The sequence below is a fragment of the Budorcas taxicolor genome, chromosome 7, assembly GCF_023091745.1.
Source record: "Budorcas taxicolor isolate Tak-1 chromosome 7, Takin1.1, whole genome shotgun sequence".
NCBI lineage: Eukaryota > Metazoa > Chordata > Mammalia > Artiodactyla > Bovidae > Budorcas > Budorcas taxicolor.
In genome coordinates, this window is record NC_068916.1 from 11,716,407 (window position 1) to 11,734,813 (window position 18,407).

General features: G+C 51.0%; 2 protein-coding genes across 3 annotated transcripts in view; one reads left to right on the forward strand and one right to left on the reverse strand.

Moving 5' to 3' along the window:
* Nucleotides 1-11,878: 11,878 nt before the first annotated feature.
* NDUFB7 (NADH:ubiquinone oxidoreductase subunit B7) lies at nucleotides 11,879-16,299 on the forward strand. The gene is made up of 3 exons (XM_052643710.1): nucleotides 11,879-12,061; nucleotides 15,612-15,780; nucleotides 16,104-16,299. The coding sequence occupies exons 1-3, from the start codon at nucleotides 11,950-11,952 to the stop codon at nucleotides 16,234-16,236; spliced, it is 414 nt and encodes a 137-aa protein (XP_052499670.1). The 5' UTR covers nucleotides 11,879-11,949; the 3' UTR covers nucleotides 16,237-16,299.
* A 66-nt stretch (nucleotides 16,300-16,365) lies between these two features.
* Nucleotides 16,366-18,407, reverse strand: part of TECR (trans-2,3-enoyl-CoA reductase) — a 28,403-nt gene continuing 26,361 nt past the window's right edge. For both annotated transcript variants that reach the window (XM_052644228.1, XM_052644227.1), the window contains 10 exons: nucleotides 18,272-18,316; nucleotides 18,074-18,177; nucleotides 17,884-17,999; nucleotides 17,697-17,802; nucleotides 17,515-17,587; nucleotides 17,382-17,425; nucleotides 17,239-17,296; nucleotides 17,070-17,158; nucleotides 16,716-16,761; nucleotides 16,366-16,613 (listed from right to left, as the gene is read on the reverse strand). In XM_052644228.1, coding sequence (XP_052500188.1) covers nucleotides 16,486-16,613; nucleotides 16,716-16,761; nucleotides 17,070-17,158; nucleotides 17,239-17,296; nucleotides 17,382-17,425; nucleotides 17,515-17,587; nucleotides 17,697-17,802; nucleotides 17,884-17,999; nucleotides 18,074-18,177; nucleotides 18,272-18,316 — 809 coding nt within the window. In that variant the 3' untranslated portion in view covers nucleotides 16,366-16,485. The remainder of the gene's footprint in view (nucleotides 16,614-16,715; nucleotides 16,762-17,069; nucleotides 17,159-17,238; nucleotides 17,297-17,381; nucleotides 17,426-17,514; nucleotides 17,588-17,696; nucleotides 17,803-17,883; nucleotides 18,000-18,073; nucleotides 18,178-18,271; nucleotides 18,317-18,407) is intronic.

The following is an 18,407-nucleotide window of genomic DNA, read 5'->3' on the forward strand; positions in this document are numbered from 1 at the left end:
CTTCCCTGGCGACTCAGTGGAATCCACCTGCCAATGCAGGAGACACAGGTTCAATCCTTGGTCCGAGAAGATCCTATGTGATGTGGAGCAACTAAGCCTGTGTACCACACCTACTGAGCCTGCATGCCCTAGAGCCCAAGCTCCACAACAAGAGAAACCCTTGAACAGCAACTAGGATACCCCCCATTTGCCACAACTAGAGAAAGCCCAGCACAGCAATGAAGACCCAACACAGCCTAAAATAAATAATTTTTTTAAAGCAAAAAAGAAAAGAAAAAGATGTCCCCACTGAAGCCTCAGACAGACAGCAGTCCTGCTGACCCCTTGGTCTCAGCCACGTGAAACAATTTTGAACTTCTGACCTCCAGAACTATAAAAGAATTCATTTTCATTGTTTTAAACCACCACATTTGTGATGATTTGTTTCAGTAGGCATAGCGTATTGCATACCCCAGAGGGCAAGACCCCAATTCCTCTTTTGAGGGGCTTTCCATTAAAAGTTAAAGGAAATGCAACTCAGATTGGCTTAAACAATAAGGAAACCCCGTCGGTCACATCCTTGTACATGTTAGAATATTGGGCTGGGTGGTCGTGACAGAGATTCAGAACAAGAGTGACTTAAATGAGGTGGAATTTCTTCTCACCTCACAATCTCAGAAAAAGCAATTCATAGTCTCCGCCAGCGGAAACTCTTCACCAGCACATGCATGGGAGGATGGCCCCAGCCCTACTTGAGGTGGGAGGGCAGCAGCCAACCAGCTCCCGTCTCCAGATAAAGCTCACCCCAGGGGCTGGACTTTCCCCTGTTGCCATGATGTCACACACAGAACCTCTCCCATCTACCTGAGGTAAAGGTGGGCTGTTCCCATTCTACAGATGGGGAAAGAGAGGTCCACCTGAGAAGGAAGACCCTGTCTGCCCAGCAAATACCCACTGAGCAATGAGAATCAGATTCCAGATGGATATGGGGGGTCAGGGTGGAGGGGTAAGGAAGGGATGGGCTGGAGGCGCCAGCAAAGAGGACGGAGAGAATCTCTGGCCATCAAGAGCATCCTTTAAGGTGTGTGAGCCTGGGGAAGGTAAATAAGGTGAAGGCCGGATGGTCTCACTATGCGAGGGTGATGTCCACACAGCCAAGGTCCTGCCTTGAGACTTGACACAGAGCAGGTATGCAGGAACTGGTAGTGAAATCCAGTCCCATCAACTGGGTATAATGTAAAGCCATGGGCTCAGGCTGACCCAGCTCTGCCCCTCTTGCTGTGTGGCTTCAGGGGAGTAGAACAACATCTCTGAGTAAAGGTCTCCTGATATGTCCAATGGAAACTGGGAACATTTATCCATTCAACAGATGTGTATTGACCACCTACTACATGTTAGACTCTTCTAGGAACTAGGGAGACATTGGTGAACAACAATAACAACAAAAATCCCTACCCTTGGGAGGAGTTGTTCAGTCGCTAAGTTGTGTCTGACTCTTTGCGACCCCATGGACTGTAGGACGCCAGGCTTCCCTGTCCTTCTCTATCTCCCAGAGTTTGCTCAAGCTCATGTCCATTGAGTTGGTAAATGTAGGGTAGGGGAGTTAGAGAAGGCGAGGTTCAGAAAAAGAATGAGATTGGCACTTTACAGGAATAGATCACCTTTAATGAGGCAAGAAGGGGCAGCAGTCCGATTAGTGAGCTGCTGCACTAAGCCAAGAAAAGAGTAAGTATATATAGGCATATATGCGGAAAGCTACTGTCTTAAGGGAGCCTGTTCTTCTCCAAGGTTGTTCAGAGTAGTTATCTTTTAAAGGGCTGGGGCAAGGAATTCTGGACATCGGCCAGAGGCTGGACTGGCTGGGAGCTGGGCGTAATCAACCTTAATGTCCTTTTTTTTTTTTTTTCCTTCAGGTGAGAGAGTTCTTTGTTTTGCTTAGAATGGTGGGGAGGACCTGGAGGGAAGTTTCAGCTCCACGCTATTTCCAGCCATGTAACTTTCCTTCAGTGATGCCACCCAACCGTCTCATCCTCTGCCACCCCCTTCTCTTCCTGCCTTCAACCTTTCCCAGCATGTCAGTGAGTCAGCTCGCTGACTTATGCTGGGAGTCATAAATTAATGAGTCAGCCCTTCAAATCATGTGGCCAAAGTATTGGAGTTTCAGCTTCAGCACCAGTCCTTCCAATGAATATTCAGGGTTGATTTCTTTGGGGACTGATTGGTTTGATCTCCTTGCAGTCCAAGGGAAAGAGTCTTGGGAGTAGAGATAATGAATAAAATAAATTAATAAGATATCTTGTATCGAGAACAAACTAATGGTCACCAGCAGGGAGAGGGAAGAGAAGAAGGTCAAGACAGGGGTAGGCGATTAAGAGATATAAACTACTATGAATAAAATAAATAAGCAACAAATATATATTGTACAGCATCAGGAAATACAGCCAATATTTTGTAATTTTTTTTTTTTTGGCTGCACTGAATCTTTGTTGTTGCTTGAACTCTTCTCTAATGACAGCAAGCAGGGGCTACTCTTCCTTGTGGTTCCCAGGCTTCTCATTGCGGTGACTTCTCTTGTGACGCATAGGCTGTAGGCACACGGACTTCAGTAGTTGCAGCGCCTGGGCTCAGGAGCGGCAGCTCAAGGGCTCTAGAGCTCAGGCTCAGTAGTTGTGGCACACAGGCTTAGTGGCCCCGAGGCATGTGGGATATTACCAGACCAGGGATCGAACCTATGTCCCCGGCATTGGTAGGCGAATTCTTAGCCACTGGACCACCAGGGAAGTTCTGTTATAACTTTAAATGGAGTATAATCTATAAAAACATTGAGTCACTATGTTGTACACGTGAAACTAGTATAATACTGGGAACCAACTATACTTCAATAAAAATTGTATCTTAGAAATGTTGTTAGATAGACATAAGCAGAAAAAAGAAGAAAAATAAAGCAGGCAAGAGGAATCAAGTGTGCGTAGCAGTGGGGCGCATGGCAATAGTAAAGAAGATCACACAAAACATGGTCTTGGACCAGAACCAAACTATACTAGAAACCACAGAACAAGAACTGGAAAATCGACAAGTAGTTGGAAATTCAATCTCACCCACAGAATCAAAGAGAAAGTCAAAACTTGAAAATATCTTTAATTAAATAAAAGTGAAAACATACCATACCAAAGTATGTGGGGTATAACTAAAGCAGTGCTAAGGGAAAGGTAGGGAATTAAACACATATTTAAGAAGGTGTTCCTTCTTAATCGGGGGCGTTCCCTGGCAGTCCAGTGGCTGGTTAGGACTCCAGCTGCCGTGGCCGAAGTTCAATTCCTAGTCAGGGAATAAAGATCCCGCAAGGCGCATGGCTAGAAAGAAGGAGAAGAATAAAGAAGTAGAAGGTGGTGATTGGGTATATCTGAAAGTTGGTAAGAGAGTAGATGTTTTTTCTTTTCTTTTTTTCCTCAAGTAACACTCATAGGAGCATCTTTTTTCACCTGCGTTTCTAGACATTTCTCTACATGCATTACAGATATATCTACATATCCATTCACTAAAGTAACACTGTTCACAACTGGATAAGCAAGGAACACTCAAAAAACATGGTTTTTGATTCTTTGTTTTTAGACACACCATGTGGCATGTGGGATCTTAGTTCCCCTACCAGGGATCGAACTTGTGCCTCCTGCATTGGAAGTTTGCAGTCTTAACCACTGGTCCACCAGGAAAGTTCCCCCAAATACATTTTTATACATGAGTTTTTAAATATACTTCTACAAGCAATGGGCTTCCCTGGTGGCTCAGAAGATAAAGAATCCATCTGCAACGCAGGAGACCTGGGTTTGATCCCTATGACAGGAAGATCCACTGGAGAAGGGAATGGCTACCCACTCCAGTATTCTTGCCTAGAAAATTCCATGGACAGAGGAGCCCGGTGGGCTACAGTCCATGGGGTCTCAAAGAGTCAGGTATGACGAGTGACTAACATTTTCTTTCACTTTCTTTCTCCATGCAATATAAAATAGTCAGCACATCATTTACTGATGTAACGCCCTTCTAATCTTGCTGAACAATTAGCACTCTTAGAACCACATTTTTTATGTGTCTATAAACACCTCCTATGTGTATTACATTATAGCACATCCATGCTTTGAAATAATATCACTTTCATTGAGTAAGCAGTTCTTAAAAGTTCTCATTACAAGAAAATAAGAAGTGTAGCGATGTGCTGTTATGGATGGATGTTAATTAGACTTTATGCAGTGACCATTTCACAGTATATACAAATATCACACCATTATGTTTATACAAAAAACTAATATACTATCATATGTCAATTACATGTGTATGCTCAATCCCTCAGTCTTGCTGGACTCTTTAAGACCCCACAGACTATAGCCCACCAGGCTCCTCTGTCCATGGGATTATCCCAGGCAAGAATGCTGGAGGGGGTTGCCATTTCCTTCTCTAGGTGAGCTTCCCAAGTGAGGGATCGAATCCCTGTCTCCTGTGTCTCCAGCAATGGCAGGCAGATTCTTCACCACTTCACCACCTGGGGAGCCCATGTCAATTATATCTCAATTTATAAAGAAGAAGGGGGAGGAGAAAGAGGAGAAGGAAGTGGTGAGGAGGAGGGGAAGAGAAGGTGATCAGGAAACACCTGACAATTGAAATCCACAGAAGGAGGTGGGGGGAAGGCCCTGTAAATATTTGGAGAAAAAGCATTCTAATCTGTGCAAAGGCCCTGAGGATAGCAAGCTTCTGGTGTCTTGCAGAAACTGGAAGTATGATATCCAATGTCTCCTTCTCAGTGAGACTTTATAAAACTCAAGTTCCAAGACTGCCCTTTTCCATACACTCCATTCATTATGTTTTTCCTCAACAGTTACCACCATCTTGTCACACATTAGGTGTCCAATGACTGTTGAATGCATGAGTGACCGTGCAGCCTACCAAGCCCGGACTAAAGTCAGGCCCCTCCAGGCTCACTGACTCCTCCACTACCAGCCAGCCTCCTTTCACGTAGGCAACAGAATCCCAGGGCAGCTCATGCTACAGCTGTTGTCGATGTTCAGTCCCTAAGTCATGTCTGACTCTTTGCAACCCCATGGACTGTAGCACGCCAGGCTCCTCTGTCCTCCACTGTCTCCCGGAGTTTGCTCAAACCCATGCTCATTGAGTCAGTGATGTCACCCTACCTCCTCATCCTCATTCGCCCTCTTCTCCTCCTGCCCTCAATCTTCCCCAGCATCAGGGTCTTTTCCACTGAGTTGGCTCTTCGAATCAGGTGGCCAAAGTATTGCAGTTTCAGCTTCAGCATCAGTCCTTCCAACGAATATTCAGGGTTGATCTCCTTTAGGACTGACTGGTTTGGTTTCCTTGCTGTCCAAGGCACCCTCAAGAGTCTTCTCCAGCACCACAGTTCGAAAGCATCAATTTTTCAGCGTTCAGCCTTCTTTATTGTCCAATTCTCACATCCATACATGACTACTGGAAAAACAATAGCTTTGACTACATGGATTGTTGTCAACAAAGTGATGTCTCTGCATTAAATACGCTGTCTAGGTTTGTCATAGCTTTTCTTCCATGGAGCAAGTGTCTTTTAATTCTGTGGTTGCAGTCACCATCCACAGTGATTTTGGAGCCCAAGATTTACTTGGAGCCCAAGTAAAATCTGTCACTGTTTCCACTTTTTCCCCCGTCTATTTGCCATGAAGGGATGGGGAGCGATGGGACCGGATGCTCTGCCCTTATTTGGCTACAATTACAGGCGCCCATCTGGTCGGTCTTGGGCGTGTCCTCGGTGCCCGGCAGGAAGCGCTCTTCACGCACCCATCAAACTGAGGCGAGGTCTTCCCCAGGGACTGTCTAGGACACGCTCACTTATTTCGCCTCCTCCTCCGGAACTGAATTACCCAGAGCTTCCGATCTCCCATCCAGCGGACCGAGGCGAGGCTGAGACTCCACCCAGGATTTTCTCCCCATGTTTGGCCCCACTTGGGGCCTCTGAGGCCGGCCTGCCCACAATTCTAGTACAGCCCTGCCTGGGGCCGAGTGGGCGGGGCGGCTGGCGCAGCCGGGGAAGGAGGCAGGAGGGGCGGGGAAGCTGTGCGCCGTGATGCAGGGAACGCGGGCGAGGGGCACCGGAACTCTCCTCGTCAGATGGCTGGTAGAGAAAAAATAACAGGAAGGCTGTGGGGCACGGGTGACTGAGGCCCGGCCCCTCCCTCACCCCTTAATACCAAAGTCACTGTAATATGATCCCCCCCAGGTCTCCAACTCTGCGTCTAGACAGACCAGGCTGAAACGTTTGAGTCCTGGGCCTGCAGGGCAGAATGGTCCAGTCACCGCCCCTCCCACCTTTCCCACCGCCTCACTTGGACCTCTTCATTCTCTAGTGGGACGACCGATCGTGGGATCCCCCTCTGGAGGGCCTTTTAGTTAGAGAGTGAGCGCCAAATTAAAATAATAAAGAGTGATGGAACTTCCCTGGAGGTCCAGTGGTTAAGACTCCGCACTTCCAACGCGGGGAGGGAGGGAGTGCGCTTAGACCAAAAAAAAAAAGTTTTAAATAGAAACAGTTAATAAACACTTTGATAGATAATAGTAATTAGCTGAAACTCCAGTAACTCATCCTAGGTGCCTGACAGGAAGCTTTTTACACAGCCATCAAACTGACTCTTCCATACCACCCTGTTCATTTATTCCTGTGTTGGTTTTGACAACTACTTACTAAGCACCTACTGTGTGTCAGTTCCATTCCTGTATTCCAGGAATATAGCAGTGAACAAATCAGATAAAATTCCCTGCTCCTCAGAGCCGATATTCAAGAGAAGAAACCAACAGGAAACAAGATAAATAAGTCAAATGGATCTCAGGTTCAGTTCAGTTCAGTCGCTCAGTCGTGTACCACTCTTTGCGACCCCATGAATCACAGAACACCAGGCCTCCCTGTCCATCACCAACTCCCGGAGTTCACTCAGACTCACATCCATCGAGTCAGTGATGCCATCCAGCCATCTCATCCTCTGTTGTCCCCTTCTCCTCCTGCCCCAATCCCTCCCAGCATCAGAGTCTTTTCCAATGGGTCAACTCTTCACATGAGGTGGCCAAAGTACTGGAGTTTCAGCTTCAGCATCATTCCTTCCAAAGAAATCCCAGGGTTGATCTCCTTCAGAATGGACTGGTTGGATCTCCTTGCAGTCCAAGGGACCCTCAAGAGTCTTCTCCAGCACCACAGTTCAAACGCATCAATTCTTCAGCGCTCAGCTTTCTTCACAGTCCAACTCTCACATCCCTACATGACCACTGGAAAAACCATAGCCTTGACTAGATGGACCTTTGTTGGCAAAGTAATATCTCTGCTTTTCAATATGCTAACTAGGTTGGTCATAACTTTTCTTCCAAGGAGTAAGCGTCTTTTAATTTCATGGCTGCAGTCACCATCTGCAGTCATTTTGGAGCCCCAAAAATGAAGTCTGACAGTGTTTCCACTGTTTCCCCATCTATTTCCCATGAAGTGATGGGACCGGATGCCATGATCTTCGTTTTCTGAATGTTGAGCTTTAAGCCAACTTTTTACTCTCCACTTTCACTTTCCTCAAGAGGCTTTTTAGTTCCTCTTCACTTTCTGCCATAAAGCTGGTGTCATCTGCATATCTGAGCTTATTGATATTTCTCCCGGCAATCTTGATTCCAGCTTGTGCTTCTTCCAGCCCAGCATTTCTCATGATGTACTCTGCATAGAAGTTAAATAAGCAGGGTGACAATATACAGCCTTGACGTACTCCTTTTCCTATTTGGAACCAGTCTGTTGTTCCATGTCCAGTTCTAACTGTTGCTTCCTGACCTGCATATAGGTTTCTCAAGAGGCAGGTCAGGTGGTCTGGTATTCCCATCTCTTTCAGAATTTTCCACAGTTTATTGTGATCCACACAGTCAAAGGCTTTGGCATAGTCAATAAAGCAGAAATGGATCTCAGGGTAGAGGGTGTTAAGTGCTCACAAGGAAAATAATCATGAAGTGGGGAGAAGCTGTTTAGTAGGGATCCATTTTTCAGGTGAGTAAACTGCATCTTTGAAAGGGAAATCACTTCCCAAGGTCACACAGGGAGAGTGAGCTGGGTACGTGATTTGCCTGTCTGGGTCTCCTTCCTGCTCTGGCCTCTGAATGAGCAGCTGACACACAGAGAAAAGGAGTCAGAGGAGACACACAGAACAGGACGGCCTGGTCCAGCTGTGGAGGCTGCGCACTGCACAACTCCAGGAGTGCCATTCACGAAGACCAGAGTGTGAAGGCTGGCCCCTGGAGTCAGGAAGTGCACAGAATCACAAATCTGTGCCATGTTCTGGAGGCAGGTCACAGGTAGCCCTGGAAAGGAAGCCTCAGTCACCCACTGGACTGTCCTCTCTAGCTTGTGTTACTGTACTAGGTTTGTTTGCCTGACACACAGCAAGCCAAGCCTGAAACACCAAGATTTATAGCAGAGAAAGGGTTTACTCACAAGGCAGCCAAGCAAGAAGAAGGGGGAGCAAATCTCAAACCCACCTCCCTGAAGGTGAGGGGTTCAGAATATTTATAAGAAACAGCTGAGGCTTGGGGAGCAAGGGAAAAGTTATCTGAGATTTTTTTCATATTTATTTATTTATCTGGTTGCACTTGGTCTTAGTTGAGGCCATGTGAACCCTTATTTGTGGCATGTGGGATCTAGTTGCTTGACCAGAGATGGAACCCAGGCCCCCTGCATTGGGAGCACAGACTCTTAGCCACTGGACCACCAGGTAAGTCCCTGGAGCCAAAGAATTAAATTAAATTAATCCAAGACAATCTCATCTCAAGATACTTAATTACATTTGCAAAAGAATGTTTTCCAAATAAGATCACATTCACAGGTTTCCAAGATTATGGTATGGACATACCTTTGGGGGGACCACGATTCAATCTGCTGAAGGTCGTATTTAAAGCCCCACATGGGACTGAGTGTGCATGGAGACAGATGCCATCCAGCCCCACTCTGATCTTCCTGTTCACCTCTGTGTCCTCAAGGTCTGATGCAGCTGTTCATAAAAGAAAGATGTAGTTGTAATAAGTAACACTTACCTGATGCTTTGCCAAGAACTGGGCTTCCCTCGCAGCTCAACGGTAAAGAATCTGCCTGCCAAAGCAGGAGACGCAGGTTTGATCCCTGGGAGGGGAAGATCCCCCGGAGAAGGAAAGGCAACCCACTCCAGTATTCTTGCCTGGGAAATCCCATGGACAGAGGAGCCTGGCAGGCTACAGTCCACGGGATTGCAAAAGAGTCGGACACAACTGAGCAACTAAACGACATGCCAAGAACTGCTGTAAGTACTTCACAAAATTAACACATTTAATGTTGCAACATAAAAATTGATATTTCATCTTACAAAAAGGCTAAATAAACTCACCCGGGCCACACAACTAGCATTCCAATCCAGGACACCTGTTCTCTCAAATAGAGGAAACCCCCTTGGCCCAAGTGGAGGGATCTGGCTTGCGTTAGAGAACCACACATATTACAAACACAAAGTAAATTTACTGAAGGATGCATGATGCTGCTGTCACCTGAGACCTTGCAAAGGAACCTGCATAGAACAACCAAAACTCTAAACATGACATCTATGGGAATTCCCTGATGGTCCAGTAGTTAAGACTCTGTGCTTCCACTGCATGGGACACAGGTTCGATCCCTGGTCAGGGAACTAAGACCCTGCATGCCTCGGTGTGGCCACAAAACAAAACAAACAAAAAGCACATGACGTGTCTTGGTATCAATGTCACTCAGGCCCCAGGAGGGCCCTCTTGGGTGTGAGTGTGGGTGTACATCTGCCAACGCTGGAAACAGGCTGCTTAGGAATGTGAGGATTTAGGCGTTAGACAAGTTTAGGTGTTAAGTTTCCCTGATGGCTCAGTTGGTAGAGAATCTGCCTGCAATGCAAGAGCAGTGGGTTTGATCCCTGGTCAGGAAGATGCCCTGGTAAAGGAAGATGCAACCCACTCTAGTATTCTTGCCTGGAGAATCCCAGGACCAGAGGCGCCTGGTGGGCTACAGTCCATGGGGTTGCAAGAGTCAGACATGACTTAGCAACTAAACCAACGAATCAAGTTTAGGTAAGAGAAAAGACAAATGATTGTGTGTCTCCATGTCCTAAGGCTGCCATAACAAGGTACCACAAAGCAGGTGACTTAAAACAAGAAAAAAGTATAGTCACACAGTTCTGGAGGCTGAAAGTCCAAAACAAGGTGTGAGCAGGGCCATGCTCACTCCCAAGGCTCCGGGAGAAGAGCCTTCCTGGCGTGGGATCCTTGGTGTTCCAGCCTCTGCCTCCAGCATCACACGATGTCCCGGGTGTGTGTCTGCTTCCACATTTCACTCTTAGGGCTTCCCTGGTGGCTCAGTAGTAAAGAATCCCCCTGTCAAGCAGGAGACGTGGGTTCGATCCCTGGTCCAGGAAGATCCCACATGCTGAGGAACAACGAAGCCCACATGCCACAACTACTGAACCTGTGCTCCAGAGGCTTAGAGCTGCAACTACTGAAGCCCGTGCCCCGACAGCCTGTGCTCTGAAACGAGAGAAGCCACTGCAGTGAGAAGTCGGTGCGCCACAACTGCTGCAACTAGAGAAAAGGCCCGCAGCAAGGAAGACCCTGCACAGCCAGAAATAAATACATAAACTTACAATTTAAAACATTTCCCTTTTATAAGTAGGGCCTCAGTCATTAGATTAGGACCCACCCGAGTCTGTCATGACCACATCTTAACTTGATTACATCTGCAAAACCCTGTTTTCAAGTAAGGTCACATCCGCAGCTTCCCCGTGGTTAAAGACTTCAACATATATTTTGGCGGGAGGTGGGGGATCAGAGGGTGAAGATAGTTCAACCCACAGCACCTTGTCAAATGAAATGTAATCTTGCACAGCCAAGTATCATTTCCCAACACTGACAAGCATCCAGTGAAAATTTTTTCCTTTGTGTTCCAATCCTGTGCTGAGATTCCAGAGATAGTAACAAATTAACACATCATTTGCATTTGTTACAGCTGCACATGGAGGCAGTATTTGGCCAAGAAGTATTAAGCAATATGTATATGTGTGTGTGTATATGTATATATAATATATATACAAAAAATATATGTGTGTATATTTAAAAGTATTTTAAATATACACACATATATTAGCACTAACCTAACAGATGTGAAATGTAATACCAATTCTTTACAGTGGCAAGTAGAGGAATACTAGAATCATAACTTGCTTCATTTTTACAAAGTATTTAGTAGGACTTATTTAAAAGCTCAGTTTAATAGGAACTTCCCTGATGGTCCAGTGGCTAAGATTCTGTGTTCCCAATGCAGGGGCCCTGGGTTTGTTCCGTGGTCAGGGAACTAGATCCCACATGCTGCAACTAGGACCTGGCACAGCCAAATAAATAAAAGTATTTTTTTAAAAAACTCAGTTTATAGTGTATTGATAAATAACTTTTATTTGCTTATTTAAATTAAAATATTTAAGTAATTTTATTTAAACCTTTTATATTCACTAATTATATCATCAGCAACTGTGCAAGCGCTTATGAAAACTTTGAATGTTTTAGAATAAAACTTTTTAAAATTATGATATAAAATATTTTTTTCCTTTGTACTCTAGCTGCAGTAGACCAGTGGAGCCCAGGGAGGGTGAGAGGAGACCCCAGGTTCCTGTCGTCCACCCTCCCCCAGCCCAGATATATTTTCCGAGGCAGGGAGGCTCCCTCTGGCGGTAGCCAGAGTAGGGGGGTGAGCGCCTTGCTGTCCCCTCCCGGCCGCTAGGAGGCCCCAGAGTTACCTGAACTCCTCTGGAGTCATTCATCTCTACGATCCCTGCGGCGGCGCAAGCAACCCGGAAGCCATAGCTGGCCTAGGGGGAGTGCTTCCGGGTAGGAATTAGGTGACCCCGGCCACCGCTGGAACCTGTGGTGACAGCAGCCATGGGGGCTCACCTGGCCCGGAGATACCTGGGCGATGCCTCGGTGGAGCCCGATCCCCTGCGGATGCCCACTTTCCCGCCCGACTACGGCTTCCCCGAGCGCAAGGAACGCGGTGAGGCCCAGTGCGCAGGAGCGGCCGGCGGGAGTGGGGCACGGGTGCGGGAACCCCTGAACCTCGGAGTCTCCACTGCTGGGCTCGAGCATGGTGCGCTGTGTCTGGGTTCAGCCCTGACCTCGGCCCGGAGGAATTCAGAGGACGTTCGTGACCTTGCCGGAGTGTGGAGGCATTGCAGGCAGAGGGTCTTCTTGTTTGAACAAAAAGCGTAGGGGGTAAGAGAGCAGTGATGCGGCGCTAATGAGGCGATGGAACCTGGGCTTAGTCCTGGATTGAGTGGGGAGCTACGGCAGAGTTTATCACGGAAGAGATGTGCTCGCTGTACCTCTGGGTAGATGCCACTGCTCTTGTTAGGTACGCCCGGGAAAACACAGGCGGGGGGCGGCGGGGACTCACGCCGCACAAGCGCTCCTGCACTTTGCCTGTTTTAACGAGTTAATATCACAGACATACTGAGCGCCAATCCTGGACCGAGCCAGTTTGGGCACCGAGGATACAGCAGGCACTGACTAAAGAGAACTCACTGTCGTGTAGGGGAGACCGTGGAACCTGGCGGGGCTTCATGATGTTGCCTGGGAGTATCAAGGCGGGCTTCCAGGGAGTTATAACTGGAAGCGAGACGTGAGGGGGTTGCAGAAAAGCTGACCACACCCAGACTAAGGAGAGGGGCTCTCCCCTTAGTGCTTCTAAGTTGAGGAGCCACGCGACCAGATTTGCTTTGTCAAAAGGTCACGTTGTTAGCTGCGGGGTGGGCGATGACTTGGGAGACAGGGAGACCCCTAAGGGAAACGAGGGTGGTGCAGAGAGGTTTGGATTTAGGACAACGTTGAAGGGTACACTCCTCTAGTGTCTCGATTCCTGGTAGTCCCTTCAGGCCCACCGGAACCTGTAGTCCATCAGTACGCCCACCTCCATGTCAGTCTTTCCCACTGCTCCATACACCCTTCTTTTCCCTTAGTGTTTTGCAGACACCCAGAGCCACCCCCACCCTGCCCCCTCTCTCTGGCTTAACGAGCCCTGGATAAGGCCAGCTCTCCTCCTTGGCTCCTGTCCCTGTGCAGCTGAACATCATGAGAGAAAAGCACTCATTCTCCCTGACTGGTCTCATGATTGCTCCGCGACTCGTCCCCTCATACTACTGGTTTTCTGGTCACATTCCCTGGCCTTTGCTCTCTCTTGCTCCCCCATTGACCACAATGTCAGGCCATCTCTCTCAGACTCCAGCATCTCCTTTCAGCTTGTCACTTGACATCCTCTTAAGAAAACAGATGCAAGGACTTCTCTGACATGCCAGCAGTTAAGATTCTGCACTTCTAATGCAGGGAACGAAGGTTCAGTCCCTGGTTGGGGAACTAAGATCCTACATGCCACAAGGCATAGCCAAAAAATTTTAAGAAAACAGATGCAGCCAAAACTCTCGGGCTCCCTTCATCCCTGCTTCCTGCTGCACTCCACCTCCTCTCCCATTACTCAATCTGCCCTTGCTTCAGCTAAACCTCTGCTCCAGTTGAACTCTCTGATGCCCTTCATCCCATCCTCTCACCCACCCAAGCACTGTCCCAACCAGTCTCTCCTCATTGCACATTGGTTTTCCCATCAGCATGCAAATACACTGTTATTTCTGCTGTTTTTAAAATATTCTCCTGCTCCGCCTCCCCATCCAGCTGTCTCCCCCCACTTCACTGACAGGGCTCTGGTCAGGCTTCCTCCCCACCCCCACTCTGCTGTGTTGCAAAACCCCATTGTCTGATTCTTAGTTTTAACTCCATTACAGCAGCAGCAGACACAGCCCTTCCTGGGGGCTCCTCTTCACATGGTTCCAAGATCCAACAACCCCCTCCCAACTCCCTGCCTTGTAAATGCCCAGTGTTAATCCACACTGCCTTCTGTCTCCACTCCCTCTCACCCCACCCTGGGGGTCTCTGTTCATCCCCTGGTTTCAAAGGGCTTTTGTGAGCCAGGGCTGGAGTTTTTGCTTTGTTTCTAATTGGAGGATAATTGCTTTACAGTGTTGGTTTCTGCTGTACAACATGAATCAGCCATAAGCGTACCTATGTCCAGGCAACCCAGATGGCACTGGTGGTAAAGAACCTGCCTGCCAACGCAGGAGACATGAGAGAAATGGGTTACTACCAGTCCCTGGGAAGATCCCCTGGAAGGGGGCATGGCAGCCGACTCCCGTATTCTTGCATGGAGAATCCCATGGACAGAGGAGTCCTTAGGGTCACAATCAGACACACCTGGGCATGCCGGCACACGTGCAATACTGAGCACTGCCAAGCATCTTACAACATTTCACTCCACCTGTTTGTTAAGTGTGTCCCTCCCAGAGCAGGGACCCATTCTTGCATAGCATGTTCCCCTGTGGGTCCCCAGCACCTAGCACCCAGTGGGTGCTCCAGAAATTCTGGCTGCTGGCCAACTATGCTGAAGCATCTGGTATGAGCGGCAGCACACTGACATGGAACCGCCCAGGGCTGCAGATGGACACGAGGCCTGCGGCTCAGACGAGTTGAGGGTGGAGGGCCTAAGATGGGGTCTAGGTTACAGATTGGAGACCAAAGCCACAAATTAGAATGAGCAGAGAGCTCTTAGGAGGAACCACCAGAAGCTATTGCTTCAGGTTTGGGCAGAAAATGTATGGACAGCCATAGAGATGGAAGGAAACCTAGGGAGAGTATGGTGGAGATGAGGGCCATGGGAAAAGAATGTTCGAGAAAGACGCAAGAGGCTGAGGAAGCACGGTGCCCTGGGGTCCCGAGTGGCTCTGGAAAGAGCCAGCATGTGGGCATTGCTGGGGTGGGGTGTGGACAGTGGTGAGTTGCAGACCCTGGGCCAGAGTGAGACAGAAACTCAGCTGGGAAGCAGAGAGGAGAGGAGCCAGTGGAAGTGGATTGCAGGTAAGCAGTGGAGAAGGCGATGGCACCCCACTGCAGTACTCTTGCCTGGAAAATCCCATGGACGGAGGAGCCTGGTAGGCTGCAGTCCATGGGGTCGCAAAGAGTCGGACACGACTGAGTGACTTCACTTTCACTTTTATGCACTGGAGAAGGAAATGGCAACCCACTCCAGTGTTCTTGCCTGGAAATCCCAGGGACAGGGGAGCCTGGTGGGCTGCCGTCTTTGGGGTCACACGAGTCAGACACAACTGAAGCGACTTAGCAGCAGCAGCAGCAATAGACACTTTGTGATGCTACTTGTGAGGACCTTCTGGGACAAGAAAGATGCTGGTGTAAGCTGGGAGAGTGGTTCCCTTGATGCAGGAAGACTGGTCCTGAGCGCCCCCTGCCAGAGGGCGCAGAGCTCAGGATCACCAGCACACCGGGCACAGGCTGGGGTGTGCGCCTACCGTTTCTTAGGCCCCAAACCAGCCCCAGCTCCTGCTCTGCTGGTAGGACTGTCTGCAGAGTGACCCTGGGGGTAGGGCGGCAAGAATCTCGTGTGGGTGCTGACGGCAGGAGAGGGACTCTGCCCTTGTTGCTTTTGTACAAATCAGAAGGATCCTCCCACCCTGGCTGAGCCGCCCCGGTTCCCCCTCCACCCGCAGAGATGGTGGCCACTCAGCAGGAGATGAACGATGCCCAGCTGGTGCTCCAGCAACGGGACTACTGCGCCCACTACCTCATCCGGTTTCTCAAGTGCAAGCGCGACAGCTTCCCCAACTTCCTGGCCTGCAAGCACGAGCGGCACGACTGGGACTACTGCGAGCACCTCGAGTGAGCCCCAGCCCGCCCCACACCGCCCCGCGGGCCCTGGGCCCAGCGCCCCGGGGGCAGAGGGCCGTGAGCTCACACCGAGATTCTAGCCAGGCCCCCCTTAGTAGATAGAGGCGGCCGAGGGGCTGCTGAGTGGGCGGGCCTGGAGGAGTGGCCCAGCCCTTGCTCTTGGCTCAGTGGTGTCAAGGTAGGGGGCGGACCCCAGACCTAAACCACAGGCACACAGGTCTTCCCTACTTGGGGAGACCACCTCCCCAGGCCCATCAGCTCCCGGGCCACAGGACGGTTGTGTCCTGACACCCCTCCTTGTGCTCTGCCTGCAGCTATGTGAAGCGCATGAAGGAGTTTGAGCGGGAGCGGCGGCTGCTCCAGCGGAAGAAGAGACGGGAGCAGAGGGAGGCGGACATGGCCAAAGGCCTGGGGCCCGGCGAGGTGGCCCCCGAGGTGGCCCTGTAGCGAACCCGCCCACCATTCTGTGGACCAGTCAAGAAATAAAAGCCTCCAGGCCCCTCGGCCCAAGTTCCGCCTGCCTGTGGTGTGCTGGCCCCTGAACAAACCCCCCAAAGAAACACGGCTGAGTCTGAGTCCAGCCAGGCAGGCAGGTTTTATTCCAGACCCTGGAGAGCAGTGGTCCCCACTCTTCCTCCAGGAGTAGGGGATGGGACGGGAGCCGGACCTGGCTGAGCCCAGGTGTGGGGAGCCTGTTCAGAGCAGGAAGGGGATAATGGGCATGCGCAGGGGCGGGTAGTCCCGGAACTCCTTCAGGTAGCTGCGGTGCTTGCCTTTAGCCCAGATGGTCATCTGGGTGAAGCCCACCAGGGAGAAGAGGGCCACTGTGGGGCGGAACCGGGGAGTCAGGAAGAGCGGGCTGCACGCGGCAGGGACCAGTGGGCCCTCCCCCGCCTCCCCAGGGAAGGAAGGGGCCACAGGCTCACCTGGGAGACACTGGGTCATGATGGCAAAGCCGATCCAGGACCCCACCTGTGGGCAGAACAGCCAGGTGAGGGCGGGCAGGGGTGTTCTGTTGAGGCCTCGCCCACCCTCAGGGCCACTTGCTAGGAAGGGGATGGCAACCGACCTCCAGTGCTGGAGCAGCCAGGAGTGAAGTGGGGGCTGCGTGGTGAAGCTGCTCAGCCTGACAACCACCCACCCTAGGCCCCCAAAAGGCCAGAATCTCCCTCGCCAAATGTTAAAGTTCAAACTGCAAAAGCAGCTACAGAGCCAGGCACCATGCCCCCCACCAAAGCTAGCCCTCCCTGGGGGACCCCAAGCCCAGCACAGACCCTCACCTCATAGGTATAGTTGGGGCAGGACACCAGCAGGAAGAGCCAGGTGAAGGGGTTCTTGGTGGGGTACGGGATCTTCCTGGTCTTAGAGCCTGGGAGGACGAGGCAGGAGCAGTGAGCACCCCGGGCCAGCCTGCTCCAGCAGCCACCCCTGCCCGCGCGGGCCACTCACCAGCCGGCCGCAGGTCCCGCAGAGCCATGTGGATGGAGAAGTTGCCGAGCTGGCAGATCTGAGAGAGAGGCCGGGTCAGCTCGGAGCCCACCCCCGTCCCCCCGGACTCCCCCCATCCCCGCTGTCCATCCTGGCCTGCTTACCACAAAGATGGCGAGTGCCAGTTTAACCTGCTGTGCTCCGTAGGCTGAAAAGGAAGCCGAGAGGAGAGGCCCGTGAGGGGAGAGCCTGGGTTGGGGGGTGCTCACAGGGGGAGCAGGGTCCCTGGCCACTTACTGGGGGGTGTGTAGAGAGGGTGGTTGATGTAATAGGCCATCCACGCAGCGAAGCCCCAGTAGTAGGTGCAGTTCTGAAAGAATGGGGCAGGATGGAGGCCCCGTGGAGGGCAGGACCCGGGTGAGGGGCACCAGGGAGGGCGGGGCAGAAGGGCCTGGGCCGATGAGCAGCTGGGGGCTCACCTTGAAGATGTTTCGCAAGGGCATGGTGCCGTGGGAGAAGCGGTGCACGAAGAGCGTCTCCAGCAGCCGCTTGATGTAGTGGAATGAGTGGCAGATGCAGGCGAGGCTGGGGGCGGGGAGCCAGCTCAGCGGGGGCGGGTCCGGCGGGCCCCCCACCCCACTCCTCCTCCCAGCCGGCCCCACTCACTGCACCACCGTGTGCCGACTGGACGTGAAGTCGTATTTGTGGCCGTAGATGAAGGGCACCCGGAAGTAGAAGAGCAGGTAGATGAAGAGGGGCCCGGCGTACTCTGTCAGGAAGACCTGGGGAGGGGATGGCGAGTCACCCGGGGGGCACGAGGAGGCGAGACTGCAGGGGAGGAGGGCTCGGCACTCACCGTCACCCAGCTGATCTGGGCCCCCAGGTCCCGGAAGTAGAGTGTGGCCGTGGTGCCCACGGGCAGCTTCTGCAGGACATCCTCATCCTTCAGGGACTTGCCCTCTGAGGAGAGTTGGGCCAGGGCTCAGGGGCTGCTGGGCCTAAGCCCACGGCCACCCTGGAGCCCGGGGGCAGCCCAGCAGACAGCTGTACTCACTGGGGTCCAGGCGGAGGGACTGGCGGGCGGGGTACCACTGTGGGTCTGTAGGGAGAGTAGGGTGTCATGGCACACGGCCAAGTGGGCTCTTATGGGCCCCGGTGTGGCTCCCAGACACGGAACGGAAACGCAGCAA